The sequence below is a fragment of the Spermophilus citellus genome (genome assembly GCF_964194105.1).
Source record: "Spermophilus citellus genome assembly, chromosome: 5".
Classification (NCBI taxonomy): Eukaryota; Metazoa; Chordata; class Mammalia; order Rodentia; family Sciuridae; genus Spermophilus; species Spermophilus citellus.
In genome coordinates, this window is record NC_138186.1 from 62154287 (window position 1) to 62167337 (window position 13051).

At 37.1% G+C, this 13051-nt stretch overlaps 1 protein-coding gene across 3 annotated transcripts in view; it reads right to left on the reverse strand.

The window, feature by feature from the left end:
• CYP39A1 (cytochrome P450 family 39 subfamily A member 1) overlaps positions 1-13051 on the reverse strand; it is a 125810-nt gene that overhangs the window by 97785 nt on the left and 14974 nt on the right. For all 3 annotated transcript variants that reach the window (XM_081295609.1, XM_081295608.1, XM_081295610.1), the window contains 3 exons: positions 12475-12624; positions 11158-11251; positions 5000-5104 (listed from right to left, as the gene is read on the reverse strand). In XM_081295609.1, the coding sequence (XP_081151735.1) occupies positions 5000-5104; positions 11158-11251; positions 12475-12624 (349 nt within the window). The remainder of the gene's footprint in view (positions 1-4999; positions 5105-11157; positions 11252-12474; positions 12625-13051) is intronic.

Consider the following 13051-nt stretch of genomic DNA (forward strand, 5'->3'; position numbering starts at 1 on the left):
GATAGAAAAGGGGGAAGTCAAATTATCCCTTTCTTCAGGTGATATGATTCTACACATCAGAAAACCTCACCAAAAGACTATTAGAATTGATTAATGAATTCAGTAAAGTAGCAGGATACAAAATCAAGGCTAAAAGTCAGTGGCTTTTCTATACACCAATAATGACACCAATAATGAATTTTCCAAGAAAAAAAAATCATGACAGCAATCCACTTGCAATAGCTACATAAATAAACAAACTAGGAATAAACCAGAGGAATTCAGGACTTTTAACAATGAAAACTGTAAAACTTTGATGATACAAAAATTAATTTTAAAAACAAATAAAAGGAAAGGAAAGATCTCCCATTCTCATGAATTAGAATAATTAATGTTGTGAAAATGTCCATAATATCCAAGTGATCTATAAATTCAATGCAATCTCCATCAAAATATAAGGACATTCTTACAGAACTAGAAAAACAACTCTAAAATTCCTATGGAAGCATAAAAGACCCCAAAGAGCCAAAGCAATCTTGAACAAAAGGAACAAAAAAAAAAGCGGTATCATAATACCTGATTTGAAGACATATTTCAGAGTCATTGTAGCCAAAATAGTATGGTATTGGCTTAAGAACAGACACAGATCAATGGAACAGAACAAAGAACCCAGACATAAATCCACACATCTACAGCCAGGTTATTCTTAATAAGGGTACCGAAAACAGATTGGTCAAAGGACAGTCTCTTTAACAAGTAGTCCTGGGGAAACTGAATATCCACATACAGAAGTTTGAAACTTGATCCCCTTCTCTCACCCTGTACAAAAAGTCAACTCAAAATGGATCAAAGACTAATATACAACATGAAACTACAAGAAAATTTAGGGTATGTTCTTCATTGGTACAGGCAATGATTTTCTGGATAGCCCCCCAAGAGCACTGGAAACGAAAACGAAAAATAACAACTAAGATTAAAATAAACTAAAAAGCTTCTGTGCAGTTTAGGACATAATCAACAGAGTGACAAGACAATCTACAGAAGGGGAGAATATGCCACCTCTGACAAGGAGTTAATTTATAGAATATATAAGAGCATGAAAAATTTAACAACAAAAAAAGTAATCCCATTTAAAACTGGGCAACTGATCCGAATAGACAATTTCTCAAAAAAAGAAATACAATGGCCAATTAAATTATGGAGAAAAGCTCAATATCATTAGCCATCAGGTAAACCCAAATCAAAAGTACAAGAAGAGACCATCTCACCTCAGTTATAACTGCTGTTACCAAAACCAAGCAAACAAAACCCCTCAAAATAACAAAAGCTGATGAGAATGTGGGAAAAAATGAACTTTTTATACGCTGTCGGTAAGAATGTAAATTAGTATACCCATTATGGAGGTTCATAAAAATTACCAAAAATAGGTCTACCATGTGATCCAACTCTTCCACTCCTGGGGATATAGACAAAGAAAGTGAAATTAGCAGACCAAAGAGATATCTACATACCCATTTTTAATGTAGCATTATTCACAATAGCTTAGATATGGGATCATCTGAGTTGCTCATCAACTGATTAATGGATTTTTTTTAAAAAAAATGTGGTATATAAGTACAATAGACTGAGCCATAAAGAATGAAATTCTGTCATTTGCAGCAAAATGGACAGAAGTGGAGGTCATCATGTTAGGCAAAACAAGTCATACACAGAAAGACAAGAATCACATGTTCTCTCTCCTATGTCAAAATGTTTAAAAAATGTTGACCTGAAAGTAGAAGAGTTATTACTCTAGCCTGGAAAGGGTGGATGGGTGGGCAGCAAGGATATAAGAAGTGTGGATGGGCATGATCAATGCAAAATGCATGCATTATGAAAATCTCACAATAAATCACATTAATTTGTATAATTAATATGTCAATAATTAAAAATTATATAACAATTCCAGGTCCAATTTATTGCATTTGAAGAGTCAGAGTTCACTAGGGAGGGAAATTCTGGTGATAGGCGCACAGATACACCATCTTTTAGATATACCAAAGAGTTCAGATTTTATGTGCCTATGGTACTTTTGGAAGTTTACTAAGATTGGTTAATATTTATTTTTAGGACAAACACAAGGAATCAGGCTAAACTACAGATGGCTGTGCAATGGTGTTAAGTTACCATTTTTAAGACCTCTTTTTTCTTAACAAATTTTTCTTTTTCAAAACTCTGTTATTTTCCACTTTAAAATGTAAGACAAGATATACAAAAGAGAATAAGGAATTCATACAAGTTTATAGGTAATACTGAATCAATAAGCAAGAACAGGTGACCCTGAGGTCACTGTGCACTCGCATTTGGGAAAAAGAGTAAAAAACAATTGTTCCCAACAGTACCAACTGCTATTTTGCCAAAGGGGTCAATTCCATGGTCAGAGCTGGGCAAAAAGAAGAAAGGCCACCTGACCCACTGAACAGCAGAAGCTGCTGCCACAATGCCCCTCCATTGTTTTGGAGGGTTAACAACGACAGTGAGAAGAGACAAGAAGGAAAGCTTTGTCCTGTGCTGGGTCAAGAGAAGATGAATTATGTCCCCCAGCATCTTTTACTCATCCATCCAAAGATGATTTAACACATATTGATAAAGTCTCCATAACAGACCAGATAGTCTTGTACCAATCTCAGTCCACAAATATGCATAAGGCGATTTCTACCCAAAGAACTCTGTCTTCTAGTTGGGGATGTGAGACACGCATAACAGGGGGAAAAGGAGCTAAATGTACAAGACACTGAAAGTGCCACCATGTGGTACAGACAACAAATACTGTGGGAGTGAGTGGGACCAGATGGAGATTGCTACTGAAAGCACTTAGAATTTCAGAGAGGCAGATAAAAAGGTAAAATGTCAGCTTTGCAACTAGTTTGGAGAAATGTTCTAAAAAAGCTCACTTGGCAGTCAGTTCACAGAGCCTCCTAGTACATGGGTACCAAGTCCTTTTGAAATCTGAGGCCTGATTCCCAGAGGCCTTCAGACAGAGTACAAAGTAGGAGCAGGTGATAATGAAGTAATCCAGGCCCCAAGAAAGGACACACCCACCACCATCTCTGGCAGGGCTTCAGCAGCTCTCTTGGCAGCAACAGAAGGTCATCAGAGTCACTCCCATCCTGGACCTTTGAGAAATCAAGTATTTTGAAAGCCAGGGCAATCAATATTCATTACTAATTGAAATTAATCATCAATTAAAACTTAGGTGATGATTTTTGCAAGGGAAGAAAATTAGCATTTATTGAGCCACTTTCCATTTCTTCCGGTAAAACACACACAACTATCCTTTGAGGTAGACACCTCAATCCCATTTTACAGACGTGGACACTGAGGACTGGAAGGGTTAAATAAGAGGCCCACTCTCACCCAGAGCTGGGGACTAGTTTTGTATCTGACCCAACAACCTTCCCAAGACTCTGCTCCCACATCAGGCTGCCTCTTAACAGTGCCATTAAAAGCCAGCAAGATGGAACTTTTGCTAATCAGACACATCCTTTCTGAAATGAACGATTTAAATCCTTTCAGATCAGTGCCAGGAACAAATTCCAAAGAACTGACTTCCTCTGTGTCAGATCAATGGCCCTTTGTGAGGCTTTCTTCCAGGGGACCCTTCTAATTAGATCTTGAAAATTAATCCTCTGACAGGAGAGGCTGTTTTTTTTTTTTTTTTTTTTTTTTGGTGCTTTGGGAATTGTTTTGATGTTTGCTTTTCAATTTTGTAGCAGCTTAACAGTATCCAAGAAAATCATAAGGAAAAATAGAGAATAACATTAGAGAGGTCTGTAAAGCAGGAGAAGGGATTACACTAGTTTTACTTAGCCACACAAGATGAAATGTATATATTCTCGTGGCTGACATGTATTTGATCAGAGAGAACAGAGTTATAGTCTCTATTCCCCACCCTCCCAAAAAATTTTACACCAACCTAAGAGAAACTGGGATATCAGGACTTAGAAATCTATTAGCCACCCCCTTTAGAAAGAAGAAGGAAAATAAATAATACTGTAAACATCTTGTTTATTTCTATTTGTTAGAAGAAAAAGAAAGAAAATGACACTTCTCATTAGAAATGGGTTGAATGTGCCGGTTTGGTAGGAAACTAATATGTAAAAGGGTCTCACCTGTAATTCTGGATAACATCAGGAACAGTGAGGCTAATGTGAAAGCCTCCTCATCAGGAAACTAATGGAAGTAGAGAGAAATCCCAGGGCTCTAACCTAACTCATGACAGCTTTAAAAGGAAATAGTTTTTGAAATCCTCTGTTCTCTTCAGATTTATTTTGAGTTCCAATGTCATGAGCCCCATTGTCAGGGAAGTGTGCAGGACTAAGAGGCCAAGTCTTGCAAATGGTGATAGTGCTCAGAATAGGTATGGAGGGAGAGAAAGAGCCCACATTTATTGGGTACCAGCTGAGATCATTCTGTTGAATCCCACAGCAACTTTTTAGAGAAACGGAAGTGTATAGAGAAATGAGTACCCAAGACCTAGGACTGTACTAGAGTTTTAGGTACTTTATTTCTTTATCAATAAGGAAATGGAGCCACAAAGAATTTGAGTTCTACCTTAAGATTCTAGAGCTATGACTGAGGATGTCTGGATTTAAACTAATTCTATCTGAAACTCTCCATTCCTCTACTCTTCCCCCCATAAAAGGCTGGGGCCAAACCTTGTGTGGCACCAATACTGAGCAGATAGCTTGCACGTAACAAGTGCTCCATAAACAGGGGTTGTTACCGTGGCTACAAAGGGCAAGCTTTCCTTTTGGCCTGTACACACTGCCTATCAGAGGATTCACTTTGGATCTTTGCTCTGCCTCCTTTGTGACCTACTCATATTTCATTAGGCATTCAATTTTGTTTTTTATCTCGCAACTGAAACCACTGTAGTCTTCCCCATAAGTGAAAGGACTAAAGGAGGGTGGGTTGAGAGAAAAAGAGCAATAAAAGTCCAGTAGAAAGAAATGCAACCTACATTTTATTACATACTTACAGGAACAGTATTTGACAAAGAAGCCCAAAGCATTAGCAGCACATAATTTGGATTTAGTTTATTTGTTTCCATCTCTAGAATCTCCAGCACAGCCTGCATTAATGTCTGTTTAAAATAAATAAATACTGTCAAACCATGGCTATGTGACAAAGAGAGATAACAACAAGCAGAAAAGTATGCATTTTTATTTAATACAAAAGAAAATATCCTTGTCATTTCCAGACTTCAATTTGAAGCATGCTAAGGGATTGATGTACTTGCTGGTAGTGTAGCAGTTAGGAATAGCAACTCCAGTGGAGTTCAATTGCATTTCTGTCTTGTTTCAAATCCTAGTTCTGCCATTTAAGAGGTGAGTGACCTTGTACAAGCTAATTTAAGCTCTTAGTACCTCAGTTTCCTCATCTGCCAAATGCACATAATATGCCATCTACCTCAAAGATTGTTGTGAGAATTAAATTAATTTATGCAGTTACCTATAAAATGCCTGGAGCAAAACCTGGTTCATATTACGATAAATGTTACCTTTTAAAAAAATAAATTTCATTTCTCCCCCTTGTTTTTTTTTCCCCCTTTCCCCTCACTTCCTCTTGTATGTAATTTTGTATAACCATGAGGGTCTCCTTCCTTTTCCATGCAATTTCCAGATGGGGTAGAGAGAGAAGATGGGAGGGGGGATAGTAGAGGATAGGAAAGGCAGCAGAATACAACAGACACTAGTATAGCAATATGTAAAACAATGGATGTGTAACCGATGTGATGCTGCAATCTGTATATGGGGTAAAAATGGGAGTTCATAACCACTTGAATCAAAGTGTGAAATATGATATGTCAAGAACTATGTAATGTTTTGAACAACCAACAATAAAAATTAAAGAAAAAATAAAAATAAATAAATAAATAAATAAATTTCTGCTCTTAGGAAAATGTAAGCAATCCATGAACAAAGATTAATTGCTTAAAATATCTAATATACTCCTCAGTCTATACCCAAAGGACTTAAAAACAGCATATTACAGGAACACAGCCACATCAATGTTTATAGCAGCACAATTAACTATAGCTAAACTGTGGAACCAAACTAGATGCCCTTCAATAGGTGAATGGATTAAAAATGTGGCCATATATACACAATGGAAATTACTCAGAAATAAAAGAGAGTAAAATCATGGCATTTGCAGGTAAATGGATAAAGCTGGAGAAGATAATGCTAAGTGAAGTTAGCCAATCCCAAAAAACCAAATGCTGAGTGTTTTCTCTGATATAAGGAGGCTGATTCATAGTTGGGTAGGGAGAGGGAGTGTGGGAAGAATAGATGAACTCTAGATAGGGCAGAGGAGTGGGAGGGGAGGGGAGAAGACATGGGGTTAGAAATGATGGTGGAATGTGATGGACATTATTATCCAAATTACATGTATGAAGACACAAATTGGTGTGAATATACTTTGTATACAACCAGAGATATGAAAAATTGTGTTCTATATGTATAATAAGAATTGTAATGCATTCCGCTGTCATATATAAATGAAAAATTAACTAAAAAATATCTAATGTAATCCTTCTCATTTTAATCTTTAAAAGCTTCCCCTTGACAGTGTGGTGGTGCACACTTGTAATCCCAGCAACTCAGGAAGCTGAGACAAAAGGATTACAAGTTCAAGGCCAGTCTCAGCAACTTAGCAAGGTCCTAAGCAATGTGGCAAGTCTCTGTCTCAAAATAAAAACTAAAAAGGGCTGGGAAAGTAGCTTAGTGGTAAAGTGGCCCTGGGTTCAGTTCCCAGTACCATTAAATAAATAAATTTGAAATTACTTTGTAAAAGGTAACATTGTGGCTGGTACAGAATAGGTACTGCATATATATAAGCTTCCATCTCCTTATCACTTCTATAATAATGGATTAGCAGAAATAAAAATGGTTTAAGTATGAATCTCATTTACTTCTTCGTACTATAAGTTGTTACAAATCTAAGTCCTAGCTCATGAAAATCTTATAGGTGTATTTCATTCTTTTTACATGTTATTCTGTGGTGTGATGATTTTAAATTTAAAAAATCAGTATAACATATATATATATATATATATATATAGAATAACATGGAAGATCACCAAAATTTGCATTTCTTTTATAATAAAATACATGTATAATTTTAAAATATATGTATAATTTTTAAATATATATTTTAAAATATATACATGTATTTTAAAATACATGTATAACTTTTTAAATATATATTTTTAAATACAATTTCTATCCAGTGTTCTGCATATCAGTCCTTATATAGTAGAATATTAAAAAAAATTCTTTATTTTTTTCCAAGCCCACATTAAAGAAAAAAAGATAGTGGTGGGTGGAGAGAGACAAGCTCAGAATGAACACTGCTGAAGAAAAACAGAAACAATACAACAAAAAATGAAGTCCATGAATGTTGAAGCTAGATATGTTTTTTCCCCAAAGTCTCAAATGTTGGGTTAACTTCTGCAAAGTTCAGATTTTGTTGTTATTCAAATAGGGAACCGAAGTACTTATGATTTAAAATGCCTCGTTTCTTTACAGTAAGAAAAATAAACATTATTCTACAGATATAAAGAATTTTAGCTTGAGATTTTAAAACCCTATTTTCTAGGCTCATGGATTACAGATGTAGGTTTACCTTCCACACACGTATATTTCTCTGTCGCTAACTCCTGGAAAGCAATACAAACAAAAATGTATGTTTGTCTATGTACATCTGTAAAAGGGACATGTTTCTTGAGCATTTCTGTCAATGAGAAGCATTCCAGAATAGCACTCTGTTTCTTTCTTTAGGAGGGAGACGTGTGAGCATTCACACATTTCGTTCTTCTAAGCCTCTATTCTTCTCCAGAGTTAAGTTGTTTGGGACAACTCTTTACTAAAGACAAGTAAAGATGACAAGTGATGTCATCTTTAAGTATGAAAAGAGTTGAAGTGATTTTTAAAATGATTACAGTGATGAACTCTTAACTAGTCCTTACTATGTTTTCTTTTTTTTTATTGGTTGTTCACAACATTACAAAGCTCTTGACATATCATATTTCATACATTAGATTGAAGTGGGCTATGAACCCCCAATTTTACCCCAAATGCAGATTGCAGAATCACGTCGGTTACAATCCACAACTTTACATAATGCCCTATTAGTGATTGTTGTATTCTGCTACCTTTCCTATCCCCTACTATCCCCCCTCCCCTCCCCTCCCATCTTCTCTCTCTACCCCATCTACTGTAATTCATTTCTCTCCTTGTTTATTTTCCCATTCCCCTCACAACCTCTTATATGTAACTTTGTATAGCAATGAGGGTCTCCCTTCATTTCCATGCAATTTCCCTTTTCTCTCCCTTTCCCTCCCATCTCATGTCTCTGTTTAATGTTAATCTTTTCTTCCTGCTCTTCCTCCCTGATCTGTTCATAGTTGCTCTCATTATATCAAAGAAGACATTTGGTATTTGTTTTGTAGGGATTGGCTAGCTTCACTAAGCATAATCTGCTCTAGTGCCATCCATTTCCCTGCAAATTCCGATTTTGTCATTTTTTAGTGCTGCATAATATTCCATGGTGTATAAATGCCACATTTTTTTATCCATTCATCTATTGAAGGGCATCTGGGTTGGTTCCACAGTCTAGCTACTGTGAATTGTGGTGCTATGAACATGGATGTGGCAGTATCCCTGTAGCATGCTCTTTTAAGGTCATCAGGGAATAGTCCGAGAAGGGCAATAGCAGGGTCAAATGGTGGTTCCATTCCCAGCTTTCCCAGGAATCTCCATACAGCTTTCCAAATTGGCCGCACCAATTTGCAGTCCCACCAGCAATGTACAAGTGTACCCTTTTCTCCACATCCTTGCCAGCACTTGTTGTTGTTTGACTTCGTGGTGGCTGCCAATCTTACTGGAGTGAGATGGTATCTTAGGGTGGTTTTGATTTGCATTTCTCTGACTGCTAGAGATGGTGAGCATCTTTTCATGTACTTGTTGATTGATTGTATATCCTCCTCTGAGAAGTGTCTGTTCAGGTCCTTGGCCCATTTGTTGATTGGGTTGTTTGTTATCTTATTGTCTAATTTTTTGAGTTCTTTGTATACTCTGGATATTAGGGCTCTATCTGAAGTGTGAGGAGTAAAAATTTGTTCCAATGATGTAGGCTCCCTATTTACCTCTTCCTCTTGCTGAGAAAAAAACGTTTTAGTTTAAGTAAGTCCCATTTGTTGATTCTTGTTGTTAACTCTTGTGCTATGGGTGTCCTATTAAGGAATTTGGAGCCCGACCCCCCAATATGTAGATCGGAGCCAACTTTTTCTTCTATCAGACGCAGAGTCTCAGATTTGATATCAAGCTCCTTGATCCATTTTGAGTTAACTTTTGTGCATGGCGAGAGAAAGGGATTCAGTTTCATTTTGTTGCATATGGATTTCCAGTTTTCCCAACACCATTTGTTGAAGATGCTATCCTTCCTCCATTGCATGCTTTTAGCCCCTTTATCAAATATAAGATAGTTGTAACTTTGTGGATTAGTCTCTGTGTCCTCTATTCTATACCATTGGTCCACCCGTGGTACCAGTACCATGCTGTTTTTGTCACTATTGCTCTGTACTGGTACCTTACTATGTTTTAAGCACTTAAAAATCAACTCATTTAATCCCCGCAGTGACTCTATGAGGTACATGAGGAAACTGAGGCCAAGAGTTCAGATACTGCCCGAGGTCACACACTGGTGACCACATTTGAGTCCAAGCAACCCAGAACAAAAGAAACCTAGGTTCTTGGGGGGGGGGGGGCATGCATCAGATCTGATCATTATCAAAAGTTCCTAGAGGTGATTCTCATTACTGTCAGGGTGAAAGCCATGCATCAGAAAGCCTCAGAAACACCTGGGAAGGCTTGTGAAACTGAATTTGCTGGATCCAGCTACCCCGGAGCTTTCGATTCGGGGAACCACAGGCGCAGACTGACGTTGAGGACATTGGTTGTAGCACTTGGCACTTAAATCCTACCATTCTGTCTTCTCTAAAGAAAGAACAGCTGGTGGTCGTGGCCTCAGGACCACGGTCCACTTTATAGAGCTTTATTATCCTGTCCAAACTTCCCATTAGTCCATCCTGTCACCATTGGCCTAGCTGTTAAATAAAAATTATCAAAGGCCGTTGTTTTGGACTGAATTCCTGCACTGGGCCCCTACAGACCAGACTAAAAATCAAATGGAGCCACCCAGGCTAAAGTTAGACATCATCAAACCATAATTAAGTTGTGCTCTGACTTTCCAAGAAATCGGGAGAATGACTGACAGACAAATTTCCCAAACAGACCAATAGGCACAGCATGAAGTTCCCTTTGCTTTAATCCTCAACTTCATTAATCCTTACAAAAAGTAACCAGAGGTGATCTGATATTAACCGATCAGTCATTCTTTTTTGTTTGTTCGTTTTGTTTTGTTTTGTTTTGGGTGCCAGGGATTGAACTTATGGGTGCTTAACCACTGAGCCACATCCCTACTTCCTCAATATATATATTTTTTTAGCTCCTACTAAGTTCCTTAGAGCCTCACTAAGTTGCTAAGGCTGGCCTCAAACGTGAGATCTCCCTGACTCAGCCTCCCAAGACACTGGGATTACAGATGTGTGCCACCATGCCCAGGTAGTCATTATATAGTTCTCCCTGTCCTTCATCTTTATGGGAAGTGACTTCGAAACCAATGATCATATTTTTGCTCTTTGTTTCTGTTTTTTTTTTTTGTTGTTGTTGTTAGTTTGTTTTCAGCCCTTTTCTATCTATGGAACCAACTTTTTCTGCTCAGCCTATCAGAATATTTATTCTATTTTCTAGAATTGCAAAAATAAGGTCTATTAAGATCTTTAAACTAGATTAATTTTTTTCCTTTGACACAGTCAACTATATAATGACATATAAAGAATATTAGAATTTTATTTCATTGGTAGCCTCTGTTTTTTCTTGCGTAGAATAGAATTGATAACCTCAGTGTTGTGAGGATATAATAATAACATATGTCAACATGTCCAGTATATCCACGTGGCATAAAAGTAGCATTAATTAAACACATGATATTTAGTAAAAATATTTTCACAAATCATAGTTTATTACCACTTCATCATATGTATTTTAGCAAAAGAAGCTAAAGAATACTTACCACAGAATTATCTTTTGCAGATCTATATGCTTTTATATCTGGAATACTTTTCTCAAATAGGGCTAGGAGCCACCTTTTGGATTTTGACCAGTTTCTGCATGAGGAAAAAATATGTGTGTAGAAATTAATTTGAAAGCATGTTAAGAGTAATGGGTCATAGTATAAAACAGAGAATGTCCATAAAATTAGAATTATTTCTTCTAATTTCTTCTTTATTTTGGGGTAGACTTTAATATGAGGTCTATTTCATGTGAGGTCTATCTTATATGTTCACAAGGACAATTGAGAGGACAAAGGGAAACACATTTTAGTCTTTTGCAAAATAAATGTCTCGATTCCTAGTGGATTGGCATTGAAGAAGAAATGAGATTGTACAACTTGCTTGGTTTTACTTTCGTTATGGCTGTTCTAAGTTTTAAAAGGAGGAAAACACAGCACAGAGACCAATTGCTAAATTACGCCTGCAAAGAAACTGGCTATCATTGTGTTAATCTTTCTAACAAGTCACCATTATACATTTCAACAATCTAAATGTTTGTGTTCTCTTCAAAATCCTATGTTGAGATCCTAGTCTCCAAGGTGATGGGATGAGGAGGTGGGACCTTCTGGAAGGTCCCCCGATGTAGGGAACTCGTTTCCTTATAAAAGAGTGTGGACAGAATTTGTCCACCCCTTCTATCACAGGAGGACACAGTGAGAAGTGGACAGTCTACAAGCTGGAAGAGAGCCCTCATCAGAACCCAGACTGACTGCAACCCTGATCTTCAACTTCTCAGCCTCCATAACTATGAGAAATAAATTTTTATTGCTTATGAGCCACTCAGTCCATGGTACTAAAAACAGCTCAGATGGAGGAAGGCATACAGCAACTGCCAAGAAATTAGAAACCTAGGCACTTATTTTGCATTTGAACCATTTTACAAACATTTATCTGAAATAACATTTGGCCACACCTACTTTCGCTTTAGAGAGAATGGGGCAGAGACTGCTCACACTTGATGCCTTTGCATGGATCCAAACTGAATCAGTGTCATAATAATAACTTATACGTGAAATAAAAGGCCTCAAAATAAATTCTTCACCCCTTCTTTTTCACTCTGTAGCTCTTTTGATTTTGCTCATCAAAAAAAGATAAAGAAAGAAATGCATCTCTTTTCTTCATTCCTCCCTCAATTCACATTTACACACTAAAACACAAACAGGTCATAGAATAACTCCTCTCCCACTTAAACTGCTGTTATATATACTTGGAAAAAGAGAAATGAGAAGAGTGTATAAATTCCTGAGAGGAGCTTGTACAAAGAATCAGTGACCTACCTCAGGAGCCATTCTGGCATCTGGGACCCATACTCAAAACCCTCATCATAAGCTTGAAAATGCTGGTAAAACTCCTTCATTTTCCTCTCGTGTGTAAGAAACAAACCTTTATTAAAGAGTATATTCACTGTGACAGGATAAAGGAGATGCCTAAAAAGACAGAAATACACAGTAAGTAGATACAATGACAGGAGAAGAAAGGTACAAGATACAAAAGAGGTGACTTATTAGGAGTAGATACTATGTGACAATTTCTTTTGGGGAAAATCACTTTTTTTTCAAGCTGGGGGAGTTACTGGGGATTGAACCCAGGGGTACTTGACCACTTAGCCACACCCCAGCCCTATTTTGTATTGTATTTAGAGACAGGGTCTCACTGAGTTGCTTAGCGCCTTGCTTTTTTGCTGAGGCCAGTTTAAACTTGCAATCGTCCTGCCTCAGCCTCTGGAACCACTGGAAAAATCACTCTTAAAAATTTTTAATATCTGCTAACTGTGGTCAAGATGATTTGGGGATAGCTGAAATTGTGGTCTTATTTATCTGAAGATTCTAAAATCCTTTCTAAGCAGACATATTA